Genomic DNA, 12,919 nt, shown 5'->3' on the forward strand with positions numbered 1-12,919 from the left:
TCGTGTCTCTAGATCGACTGATCGAGACTCCGGACTGCATACTGGTGCACAAATTCACAATTCTGCCTACATCAGGCCCACTTGAGTATCTCCACGGGGCGCTCAGCGAGGACCCTGGTTGGACTGCACCACACCGGTCCAGCTGGATGTACGCTGGAGTAGCGAAGGGATCATTGCGCAATCTTCCGGGGAATGGATCGTGACACCGATCGGCCCTACGGTTGGGTGACTTCGGGGACCTTTTGCATGGATGCCAAGCCAGAATGGCGCGATGAATTACCCCTCTGGAGCTGAACGGAGCTAAATCGAGCTGCAAGCGTCTTGGAAAAGCCGTCGCCCATAAATTGCTCCGCTGGCCCTTTTCTGCTCTTCTGACTGTCTTTCTTGCTTTGATTTTCTCTCCCTCCTCTCCTGTGATCCTCCGCTCATCCGAACCGTTCAACGCACTCTCCAGCCATCGTAATCATGTCTTACAACAGAGATACCGTATGCATCCTGATTCCTTGTGAACCCGAGCAGACCCCGTCTGCTAACTGTGCACTAGAAAGCCGGCCGTTACGGCGAGTACAGCAGCAACGATAGCTACGGAGTAAGTCTCTCGGAAATTCCTCCTTGCATATGTTTAATCAATGGATTATAGTCGTCCAACCGGACCGGGGGTTCCGATTCCTATGGCTCCTCGAATCGCTCCGGCAATGACTCGTATGGTTCGTCCGGCTCTCAGAATGACACCTACCAATCGTCGTCGGGCAACACGTACGGCTCCTCGAACTCTGGTTCCAACCGTCGTGATTACAACTCGTATGGATCTTCCGATCGCTACGGCTCCGGTAACACTACCTATGGGTCGTCGAACAACGACTCGTATGGCTCTCGGGGTGGAAGCCGATATGACTAGGAAAGTGGTTGAACATGTGGCGATGATCTGTGTTGAGGAGTCGCTCTCAGCATACAAATGAGGGTCGCTTGAGTGTGCACGGGACACCGGTCTATAGGTCATTTTGAATATTAAACCCATGATGCTCATATGAAACACGTAACTTCTAGCGGCAAACACCAGTGAATTACACCAGAGCGTCATATTCATAGTGTGGGATGTAAGACCTAGAGTTTTGACTGAATAGCAAGACCCCGATTCTCGCTCAAGTTGAAGAAGCGATCCTAAAAGACGAAGTCACGTCACAAACAAGCGATTATCACCATGTCCAAATTTACTGATCTCATAGCTGTTCTTATCAAAGATCTACAATGAAATCATCAGCGGACGCACATTCGCCCTGGCCCCATCAACTCGACTCATGTGGGAGGATTCGAAGGATTTCAGGCTATTTTCAATGGTTTGTCGATTAATTTTGACGAAAGTCATACCTGGGAACTACCGAACGAATTGCAAGTAGTTGGACCATGAATGTGCTCTCCCTTACGGGTTGTTGCAGGGTAGAGATGCTATACTACGCTAATTTCTACGCGATGGAACATTATCGATCGCAAAGCCTTGTCATTGTTGTAGATCACCATCATGATCTACTACAATCTGTCAGGGCAAGATCTCGCCGCGTAGTTGCCGGTTTTGTCGGTGCTATATGCCCCAAGTGAAGATATCTTGCTCCTAAAATAGGGGGCTGACGTTGAATAGACCCTATGGTTATCTTCTTTTACGAGTCATAGAATACTTTTCTGTTTAGCAATTAAGATATATCGACAAAGCTCACGCTAAATTCCAATGTCATTCACTCCATGTGTCTCCATCAGAGCTAAGTGGTACCATAACCAATTAATCTATTCGGAAGTCTTAACAGAGACATGAGCGCTTATCAGCACAAACTGCAAAAAATCAAATAGCCAAACCAATAAATCATGAATTAAAAAGGGTATATAACGTCCGCCATATCGAACCAATCGCTGAACCGTAATCCACCCAATGTCGTACAAACGATCTAGGCTTTTTGACGCAAAGCCACAGGATATGTTACAATTCCATTATCATCCTCCACCGGTGGAAGCGGCGCTGTCCGTTGATACGTCGCCTCCACAACCAAATCGCCCTGGTTTCCACCGTAATTGCCATCGCGGGGAAGAAGTCGCAAATTATCGTTCAGGGCGGCGCCGCCGTCAGGAGTGTCAATTCTTCGGGAATACGAGTCCCGGTGTTGCTGCGAGTCAACGACACAGTCGTCGATCGTGGTGTTCGTCTGCACGACGCCGATCAGGCGGTTCAACATGCTGAATTCCATCTTCAGTTTGACGCTGTAGACGACGGTTTTGTAGGTGGTTTGTACGTCGAAGTTGTTCGTGTATTCGGTTGCGAGGAGCGAGGCGTCGAGTAGAATGATGAGACAGTTGACTACGATGAGGTGCAGCCAGACGTAATGACCCTTCCGGCCCTTGGCGGCTAACACGGGGCGGAGGACTGCCGTCGCTTCCCAGATGTAGATGGCGCTAATGAGGATCTCCTGGACGCAGAATCCAGCCAGCTGGACCTTCTCGTAGATGTTGAATGGTTTGACCATGCGGTCGTCGCCGGCGTTGCTGCCGATGAAGAGAATGCTCACGGGAATATGAAAAATGCAGAAATTTGCGATGATCATGTACAGAATCCAGCGATATCGTCGTGTATCGCCGGTGACGAGGTAGAGCCGAGAATAGAGCACCACAGATTGCCCTGTAACCATGGCGTACCAGCCCAGCACGGTCAGGACGCACATGGGCAGGTTAGGGGCTAGGCCGAAGAATCGGAGAAAGACGACGATGGCATGTAGCAGGATGCCCCAATTAGCTACCAGCATGCTCCAGAAGTAGAGCCCTCGGCGTCGCTTGAATGTCGTGAAGATGGTGATGGTGATCTCCAGCACGTTGTAGCAGGAGATGGCAAAGAAGGCGGCGATGAGCATCGACATCGCCCGCGAGAGGGCCAGAGGCCCCGTTTCGCCTGCCATTGCAAGGTGGTAGGAAGAGAAGAAAGAAAAAGCAAAAGAATGATGCGGCTCACAGCGCGATCGAGATCATTTGCGATATCGTGGGGAAGGGCTGCAGAGCATTATTGGCAGATCTCCGGCGAGGAGTAGGTGACAAGAAGAAAAAATCAAACACGCCGGGGCAAACCATGCGATATAATGGCGGACTCATGGACATGCAGGGGCCGTCGATCTAGGTCCCGCCAAACATTGCCAGATCTCGTATTTTCAAGCAAATGGGGGGGGGCGCAGTTCAAAGCATTGGGGATCGACATGGGCAGGACGTCACGGCGCGGCGCCGTTAAGCTCGGCAGGACCCATTCTTGGGCACAAACCTCTTTCGAAAGATCCAGTCTGGATAGGAGGCACTCCGTACTTTGGAATTTTGGTGGCGAAACCATAACCAGCTTTCGTGCGGCAATAAAAAAGGAGCCAGACTTTTAGGGTTTGGCCGATCCACGCCGCTGATGTTGGTCCATCTATTAAGCTTCACCCAGTCGCCTCTTCGGCGCTTCACTCTGGCTCTAGTCGGAAACTAATTGCGCCGGTCCGCCTACTCCGGTGTACAGTATACAGTGCTAGGCCTAGTCTACACAGCGCCATTGTCTATCCGGCCGGACCCCTTTATTTGTTTGGAACACACCTTCGATTTCTCATGCCAAGTGGAGGGGACTATTGACGCCTCCCGTCTGTCGCCCCTGCTGTCACTGTCTAAACCACCTCCATTCCGTGGACCCCTGGACGTTAAGGGTTGTCTTGTCTATATCAGAATTGTTTTCAGTTCCCCGTAGTTATTCTCAGAACTCAGAAGGCAACAGGGGGTGGTCAGGTCTCTGAGACACGTCGGAGTAGGCCGTACGGAGTGGGGATCTCGACGAACCCCCTATTTCAGGGAATCACCACTCAGCTTTCAGTATTCAGCACTTAAACTTAGACCCACAGTTACTCCCAACCTCTCGAGCGCACATGCAGCACCTGCGAGTTTACTGGCCTGTGACTGCGAATCAGATGTGGGTAGTGAACAGTCGGAAAATAGCTATACACGAGCTCATCCCCCGAAGGAGCAGCAAATTCACTTACACGGGCCATCATATTCAATCCACTGATATGGCATGTCACTCTCATCTCCCGGATCCTGCCGGCTTCAATGCGACCTCTGCCGTAATGATCGCACGCTTGCAGGGTTGCATGCGCTTATGCAGCGGAACTTTTTCTAGTCCGTATTCTCGTCCGACCGAAGAAAAACGGGCTTCTTGTTATCCTGCTCCGTCCTCTGCAGAGTTGGCCAGTCTCTCCTTTCGTTTTTAGCTCAGACTAAGGGTGTTGTGGCTCAGACACTTCTATTTTGATCCTGCAGTCCTGTAGCACTGGTCTCATTCTTAGGTTACTTTCGCCGCTCTAGGGTGCGACGTTTCATAAACGCAAGATTTTTGTAACGCCATTATTCTTGAGTCTTCTCAAACTTCGAATGTTTGTTTTGAAGAGCAATATTTTCAAGACCCTCCCAAGTGGAGCATCCAAGGGTAGCCCAGCATTTCATGGAAATAACACGGCTCGCGGCTCCACTGGTGGGTATTCCGCCAGTCTCCAGGGAAATGGCATTTGGGCAGCCAGCTCTCATTGCGGTGAATGTTGATCCATGCACCAGTTCTCTCAGTGATCATCCATAAATGACGAGCATCCGTATCTAGACAGCCAAAATTATGCTGATGGTTTCGCTCAATTTGTCTCTTTGGGCAACTAGCTCGGTTTAACTAGAAGTTTCTACCGGAGCTCAACTATTGAGGATTGCCGGATTTCCTAGCGTGCTAAGAGACTATTACGTGTGATCTGTCCAGATGATAAAAAACCGTTGCCTGTATGTCGATATTGGCATGTATACCCAGCAGACAAGCGACCGTCGGGTCTTTTCGGTGCTGGCATTAGCAGCTGAAAATCGCCGAGATGTACTTCTGGCGAAGTTTCTACATGTTTATTATCAAGTAGCTATCCCATCCCATCATCAACGCTTTTTCTAATGCCACAGTGATGGCCTGCCATTCCATATAAACATTGGACATTCCTTGAAAACCTATGTCAAGTCTTGAATATACTCCACATCTGGCAAAGGCCTCGTCATATGAGAAGACATTCTATCTGTGGAACTACGTGGGATTGAATGCGTGCTAAACTGTCCTACTGGTTGATGCATGTGTAACTATCAACGATTAATTTGAAGACACATGATGCTCCCATAGTCTCGGGCTTAAGGTAGTCTTTTGCAACCGTATGATCTTTCCAGCGACAGGACATATCTGAGAAAGACGGTCGCTTGTATTTATGTTGATTGACTCTGTTTTGGATATAGCTGCGGGTTTTACTAAGACATTTGTCTTTTTACATTATGTCTAATATCAAGCAGGCCCTCCTTCGGGAGTCTAGCATTAGCACAAACATCAACAGACGCTCGCTATACAAACTCAGCGCCACTCGTTTTCAGCTCTTATGCTGGCCCATATCAGTCCTCTTTCTCCTCGCCATTCTACCTGCGTCAGCAAATCTGCCTCCGGTTCACCCGGCCCTTGGACACGACGCCGTGGCTCAGCATTACCGAGATCACTATCAAGGCTTCCGAGCCGGCGTCGCCTTTGTGTTTCTAGCCTCGGTTTTCTATCCGTTTTATTCAATCGGCATAAGCACGGTCCTATTACGCATTCCGGAAGTCAACCAGGTTCTCGTCATGGCTCAAGCTACCACGGGGATAGTAATCGGACTCGCGTTCATGACTTTAGGCGTCCTCTTTGGCACAATCACTTTTCGACTTGACCGTGATCCCGCACTCGTTCAACTCATCAGTGATGCCGCCTGGCTATATTTCACATTGTTGAACTCGATGTTGATTCTTCAGAGTGTTATAATCGGGATCTTGATTCGTTCGGACCGTCGAGAAAGACCTCTCCTTCCCTCTTGGTTGGCATGGGCTCATTGGTCAACACCCATCAGTTGTATTGGGATTTGGATTACTCATTGCTTTCACCATGGACTCTTGGCGTGGAATGGGGGTCTTTGTTTCTGGTCGCCTGTCGTCGGATTCCTTGTCCAAGCTGTGGTACATTTAGTGTTTTTTTGGATCGCAGCTGGGGAACTTGAAGATGGGTAGAACCACCACTATGTCACGGAATTTTCCGTTTTGAATTGTGAAGTTCGAACATCTGGGCAATTCAAAGACTGAATGCAGTAAATGGTGATTATCAATTGTGTCGCTTTTGAGCTGGAGATGTCCTTCTTTTTTCAACCCCAATACAAAGACCAGTATAAACACACCAGATGCGATGGATCGCTCCTCTAACCGAAAGACTATATAAATTTCATCATGTCATCAATGTTGAACATCTATTCAAGGTACATTTACCAGTGAGATCACACAGATACCTGACTGTTAGCAGACTCCGCCATGGACGTGGACATGAACGATCTATTGGAAACTTCTCTCCTTCCTAGTCGATTCAGGTATCTACATCTTCCTTCTTTTGGTCAGATACTCCATGCAGAGTCCAATCCCGGCGGGTATGCCGCCACCGTCTGTATTGCAGACAGTTGAGGACCATTCACCCATGATTGGACTTATCTACTATGTGACCAACCGCCTTCTCATGGTAATTGTGGTCAAGGGTGACACGCTCACATTTAGAGAATTTAAATATGAGCTCTTCTGGGGTCTTCTCCGCCTGATACTTTGGCTGGCTGCTCCAGTAGGCCTTATTTGCATTTATGGTCTACTCAAATTTGGTCATGACAGTTTCTTTCCTGGTAGCATGGTCTTATTTTCTCCGGGGCCCAGCACTGAAGAGGACCTAAATATTCATTGTCGCACATGCCTCATATGGGCGCTTGGAGCATCGGGTCTCGCTTCCGCTTTGTTTATCCAGAATATGTTTGAGCAAGCGGATAGTATCCAGATCTTACTTGAGTTGGCTGATCTATCCGATGACTGCGCAAGAACACCAGTCATGGCGGGAATTCTTTCAACTCGATTCTTTACTTAAAGACGGGCCTATTGACAAATTGTATTAAGGAAATTCTACAGGTATGCATTTCAATTAGCCAATGCTTTTGGGTACATAGATGTACTACTCAACCCTTTTCACTTATTGCTTGCTACAAAAAAAAAATATTGAAAAAAAGGGAAAAGAAAATTACGGTTAGTATAAGACATCAGTGCATTGTATGATTCTATTCATTATTCATTGTTCATTAGGCTCATGGGCTTCAAGCTATGATGCTTCATAGACAAGAGGTTCTCTTCGTAGACAAATTATATACAGTTGATCCCGAAGTGTATTTCAGAACCACGGAGTTACATCAACACGACAGCCTCACAGGTACAGCCAAGAATGATTCGACCTGTCTAGACTCTACGGTGTCAGCGAAAACTTTATTCTATATTCGAAAACACGCAATCGTCCAACCAGTCAGCCAACTGAGTTCAGCGGAAACGGGGGAAGACGGCGATAGCGGTCCGCGAAGGTTCGGCGCCGGTGGAGGTCAATGACGCGGGGAATGCGTCCCGGGGCTGGTGGAAGTTTAAATTGAGGAGAGAAGGTTTAGGATTGATCCTTGATTTCAGCATTTGCATCCTCATCCTCGTTGTCATCTTAATTCTTGTTGTCATCATAAGTTAAGCATAAGCGGAAGCATAAACCGGATTGAGGTGAGATTACATAATGGTGTATCTCGGTGAGCGGGACCCACGTGACCCGGGTGCAGTTGCCCCATTGAGCCAAATCCACGACGCGTCGATCGCTCCGATTCTTCCTTCGCCTTGAAATAATTCAAGTCTCGTCTCTCTGCGACACTCGGACTCGACGCCAAGGCGCCCCGGCAATTGACTACGAAGGATGGACTGACTGACCAGCCGTCTGGGAAATTAGCTAACCGTCACCTAGGGACGACATAACAAGGCTGTCGAGGAAATGAAGGGGAATGGCCTGCAGACCTCGTTTGAAACCATGCTCGGGGTGGTCTAATTTCCCAATCCTTTGAATTAATATCACTAAATCTCAAAAACTTTTGATTATTTACCTCGGCCAAACATGACTGGACACCGCGTCCGCATTGTTTAGGTCCGACCGACTATCCGTGTCCTGCTGGATGGTCGTATGCACCGCGATGGCCTGCATCTCCAAGTCCGAACTCCTCCGACTCGAGCCGGCCTGTACATGGGGGGACTTGGATGCTTGCGATAGTCCGTGCGGATCGTGGATCTTCTGGAACCCGTCGTTGTGCGTGTTGACGGTGGAATGGAATCCGTATAGTTTCGTGCCCGACGACGGATGCGATCGGCCCTTGGACACCCCACTCTTGACTTTCCCCAGGAATCCTTGCACCAGGGGTTTCATGAGAGGTAGACATCCGCAGATAATGGCGACGTCGATTTCGAGACAGGTCCAGACGGACTCTTTGGCGCTCGAAGCTTTTGGGAGGTTAGAAAACGCGCGGTAGATTGAGGACCCGGGGTAACTCACAGGCTAGATCGGTGACCACGAAATTGCGGAATTCGATGAGTCGCATCAGACTGAAGATACAGACCCTGTTTACAATCAGCAAATCTGCCCTATAGAACTAGAAGGAGAGAGCTTACAATCCACCAAGAGAAAACACAAGCGTAATGGCAATCTTTTGTCGGAACGTGATCTGCAACTTCCACACCACCGGAATGGGCAGGCAGAGGATTATGACATCCTCAATCAAGGAGATGGATCCCATGGACTGGAAGAACTCGCGCTGTCCAGCCATACAGTGCCCTTTGAGTGTCTTGTCGTAGTAGTATTGAGGCGGAGTGCACTGGAAGATGTTCACCAGCAGGGCCACCACGGCCCAGACTGCGATGAACACAATCAGGCAGTTGGAAAGGATCGAATACGTTCGGAGGGTGCCCAAAAGACGCTTCAGGAACACAACGATGGAGATTTTGATAAAGGCCATCGACGGCGCCCAGAATTTCTGAATCATCCATGATCCCTGCGGAACGACCTGGTTAGCACCTTGGATATTGTATTATGGCCAGACAGTGTTCGTACAAACTGAATTCGATGTCGTTCGCCAGGAGGAAGCGTCTGGACCGGGATACCGACGCCATTGAAGGCCGCTGGACACAAGCAGAGATGTTAGTGACTGGGCTGCAGCGTCACGCTCGAAGGGACACTAACTGTAGACAACAAAGGCAGTGGCACAGTAGGAGATCAGCAAGCCAATGCCCATCAGAAGATCCTCTAACTTGAACCCGGCCCCGGTGAATCTTCGCGAAAACAGTCGCAGGGCATACGAGATAGTGGCCAGAGCCGCACCCACGATGGGCACAACCGTGAGCACATTCTTCCAATATCGATTCTCTTCGTAGGCCATCCTGCACTGTGAGGGACCTGACTCAGGTGGTTGTCCACGACAGCGCACTGACGATCGACAAGGCGGATCGAATTTCCATCGAGGGGCAAGTCAGGGCGACCGCTGGGTTTTATTTGAGACAACTTTTTTCTACTTTTTCTATTTAAATTACTTTCCGATCTTGTGCACACGGTGCCGTGTGCTCTGAATGCAGAACGGGCCAGCAATCTAAGAAGATTAATTGGCTAGACCCGGCGTTACTGATCAAGCATAACCACAGGACAGTCTCCGATAGACTTTGACAAAGCCCCCATCCGGCGAGAGGTTTGGGGCGATTTGATGTCATGCCCAACTATGTGGGTGCCAAGAGTTGATTCAAGATGGCAAATCCTCCGCGACCATTACTTTTAAGGAGTTAGGAGGAAATGGTTGCCAGTGTACAGAGTAGAACAATCACTACAGCCTCTGTTAGACCCTGGAGTTCCCTGAGACGCCCCGATCAATGTTCTGTCCCTGGTCGACTCCGGGGTGACGACGCAGGAAGATCATCTACCGAAGGAAGGAGTTTGTGCGGCATGAATCTTTATGCAAGGGGCAACGATTGTCTACGATCTCGGTTCCTGCTTGAGGAATCCCGAAGAATTTCTAGTTCTCCATAGTCCCGGATGAGACTATCTTAGCTTATGAACCTATCGACTTGAGACACTAATGTGGATTATCGGAGTAGTTCTGATCAGAAATCTCTTTCGTCCACTCCGGCATACACAAGACAATGGTCTCGGAAGGTGTTGGGAAGGAGCGTCCACTTTAGATTGCCCAGGTGGCCTGATTTGCCGTGTTCCACCAGACAACGTGGTGTACCTCTGCGAGACTCCAATGCATAATATAAGATGGAGACCAGTGGGGTGGGAAACATATTGACCTCCATCCATCCGATACGTACAGGGCAATGAGCTTGTTTTCGAAGGGCGGTTGATATCCCGAAACAAGGCGCGATGAACGCCCTGATCGTCCCTTTCGCACGTTGAACTGTCATTCGCAAGTCGCAACCGCTCTTGAAGGTCAAAATCGACTTCGCCGGTGAGCGTTTGTCGATCTGCCGGGTGAATGGCGATATACGGTCCTTGCGCGTTGCTCAACATCCACCGGTCCACCGCGCGATAAAAAGCAAGCCAAGATACTTCCCACGACGCTCGGAAATCGACCGAAACCCTAGAGGAAAAGCTTAACCCGAGATCGGTCCGACTTGTCCCTTTGGGAAAGCAGCCATGCCGATCAGTTCCAGCTGAGTGGCCACTTTGGGTCCATGGGGCCACTTGAATCCGGCACGGAGTTGCTGGTGGAACCTTCCTTCAAGTCTAACAACGCCGCGCCTCCAAATCCCCATCGAATATCGATAACGCCTCCAGGACTATCCCGTATAGCGTTACTCCGCAGTAGTTAGCAGTTATCACGATTCCAACGAGCGTTCCATGTCCGTTCTCCGTGGCATCTGTACCTACGCTATTGACGCCCTAGATTCACCTGATCCAGGGTAGGTCACGCCCGCAGCCCCCAACTAGAGACATAGTATTTGCATGAAAGCCGGGTTCCGGAAAATTCCCCCTCCCTAGCCTCGTTCCTGGCCAGCGTTTCAACTGTTTTTAGTTGGAGGCTGCGGCACTTCTCAAATTGTGGAAGAGATCTTCGCCCATTCCCAATTCCTCTCCAGAATTGTCTCATCGTCGCGTGGCAAGATGGCGTCTTCCACAGTCTCGGGATTCAAATCTTCGCTAGCCCTGCTGGCAGTCCAATTTTTGGGCTCGACCGTGGCTGTTGGAGTCTGCCCGGCTCCCCAGTCGCAGTGCACCCTGGATAGCTTCAATGCCACCGTCCAGGGCCGCGTGCAGCCCCTGACGCCCTTTTCGCTGCCATGCTTTTCCGAATACAACGGCAAGGCTGTGACTCCGGATGATGCGGCCTGTGCTGCCGTCCAGGCGAACTACACCAGCCCCTGGATGCGCACTAACAGCGTGAATGGTTACATGAACAACCAGGTGGAGATGTGCTCGTCGGACCCCAAGGACCAGTGCTTGCTCGACAGCAGTGATCCCACCGACGGTCTGGCCTTTGACAATAATGCCAACTGCCGTCAGGGCAACATGCCCTCCTACTACTTGGAGGTCAAGAACGAAAACGACGCCATCGAGGCGTTCAAGTACTCGAACTGCTCCGGCCAGCGCCTGGTGATCAAGAACACCGGCCACGACTACCTGACCCGCAGCAGCGGCAAGAATGCCCTCGCACTATGGACTCGCAACCTGCGCAATCTGTCTTACGACGAGGCGTTCAAGCCCGAGGGATGCTCGACCAGCTACAAGGCGATCACCGGCGGTGCTGGCGTCAACTTCGACGAGGCGTACAAATTCGCCAACGAGCACAAGGTGACCATTCTGGGTGGTTACTCCTCTACCGTCGGTCTGTCCGGTGGCTGGGTGCAGAACGGCGGCCACTCAATTCTGTCCCCCGTGTACGGTCTCGGCGTTGATCGTGTGCTGCAGTTCAAGGTGGTGACCCCCGACGGAAAGTATCGCGTCGCCAACGAGTGCCAGAACACCGATCTCTTCTGGGCCCTGCGTGGTGGCGGTGGAGGTACCTTCGGTGTGGTGATGGAGACCACCCACGAGGTCGAGCCCGAGATCAAGTTCGTGTCTGCCAACATCAAGTTCCCCAAGACCAAGACCAACGTTCTGCCCTTCATGGACATCGTCGTCAACAATACCCTCAAGTGGGCCAAGGAGGGCTGGGGTGGTCACATCACCGGAAACACCCTCGTCAACGTCTCTCCCCTGCTCTCCATCGACCAAGCTAAGGAATCCCTCGCCGAGGTGATCTCCTACGCGAAAGCCCAGGGCGGTTCCGCCACCATCGAAGAGTTCTCGACATGGTACGACTTCTACGACAAGTACGTGACCTCCAGCTCCGTCCAGGTCGGCGTCACCCATTTCGCCGGCAGCCGTCTGATCCCCCAGAACGTCTTCGAGACCGCCGAGGGTCGCCAGAACCTGATGGACTTCTTCTCTCTCATCCTCGACGTCGGCCAGTCCCCGTACATCCCTGTCGTCGGCCCCGTCCTGTACAACTACACCGAGGGCTCCACCAGTGCTACTCCCGCCTGGCGCTCCGCCGTCTGGGAGCTGGGCTCCGGTGCCGCCTGGGCCTGGAACAGCACGCTCGAAACCCGCCAGCAGAAGATCTCCAGCATCCAGAACATGACCGCTACTCTGGAGCGCATCACTCCGGGCAGCGGCGCCTACAGCAACGAGGCCAACCCCTTCACCAAGGACTGGCAGGAGGCCTGGTGGGGCGACAACTACAACAAGCTCGCTGAGATCAAGTCCAAGTACGATCCCAAGAGCCTGCTCAGCTGCTGGAAGTGTATCGGCTGGAAGGAAGAGGATGCTAAGAACTCTTGCTTCTCGGCTTTTGTTTGAGAGATTTGCATAGGCTTGATACCCCGCATACGTGCATGCATTCGATGGTCTTCCGCCTTCGTGGTTGGTGTAAATACAAATTTGACGGGCAAGACACTCTTCTTAGATACTAGATAATAATATCCCGGC

At 50.8% G+C, this 12,919-nt stretch overlaps 4 protein-coding genes across 4 annotated transcripts; 2 read left to right on the forward strand and 2 right to left on the reverse strand.

Annotated features, from left to right (window-relative positions):
• Nucleotides 1–465: 465 nt before the first annotated feature.
• Nucleotides 466–898, forward strand: KD926_005974 (uncharacterized protein; the record flags this gene model as incomplete). Its single annotated transcript, XM_053099432.1, has 3 exons — nt 466–486; nt 545–589; nt 641–898. 3 exons carry the CDS (start codon nt 466–468, stop codon nt 896–898), a joined length of 324 nt encoding a protein of 107 aa, XP_052961008.1.
• A 1,039-nt stretch (nt 899–1,937) lies between these two features.
• Nucleotides 1,938–2,936, reverse strand: KD926_005975 (uncharacterized protein; the record flags this gene model as incomplete). Its single annotated transcript, XM_053099443.1, has 1 exon — nt 1,938–2,936. The coding sequence occupies one exon, from the start codon at nt 2,934–2,936 to the stop codon at nt 1,938–1,940; it is 999 nt and encodes a 332-aa protein (XP_052961009.1).
• A 4,601-nt stretch (nt 2,937–7,537) lies between these two features.
• On the reverse strand, nt 7,538–9,338 carry KD926_005976 (uncharacterized protein; the record flags this gene model as incomplete). The annotated part of the gene is made up of 7 exons (XM_053099454.1): nt 7,538–7,587; nt 7,870–7,970; nt 8,016–8,406; nt 8,459–8,523; nt 8,575–8,954; nt 9,014–9,081; nt 9,143–9,338. The coding sequence occupies 7 exons, from the start codon at nt 9,336–9,338 to the stop codon at nt 7,538–7,540; spliced, it is 1,251 nt and encodes a 416-aa protein (XP_052961010.1).
• Nucleotides 9,339–11,053: 1,715 nt separating this feature from the next.
• Nucleotides 11,054–12,790, forward strand: KD926_005977 (putative isoamyl alcohol oxidase; the record flags this gene model as incomplete). The annotated part of the gene is made up of 1 exon (XM_053099465.1): nt 11,054–12,790. One exon carries the CDS (start codon nt 11,054–11,056, stop codon nt 12,788–12,790), a length of 1,737 nt encoding a protein of 578 aa, XP_052961011.1.
• Nucleotides 12,791–12,919: the final 129 nt, after the last annotated feature.

Source organism: Aspergillus affinis, assembly GCF_023601865.1.
Source record: "Aspergillus affinis strain CMG 70 chromosome Unknown NODE_2_length_704391_cov_89_054091, whole genome shotgun sequence".
Lineage (NCBI taxonomy): Eukaryota > Fungi > Ascomycota > Eurotiomycetes > Eurotiales > Aspergillaceae > Aspergillus > Aspergillus affinis.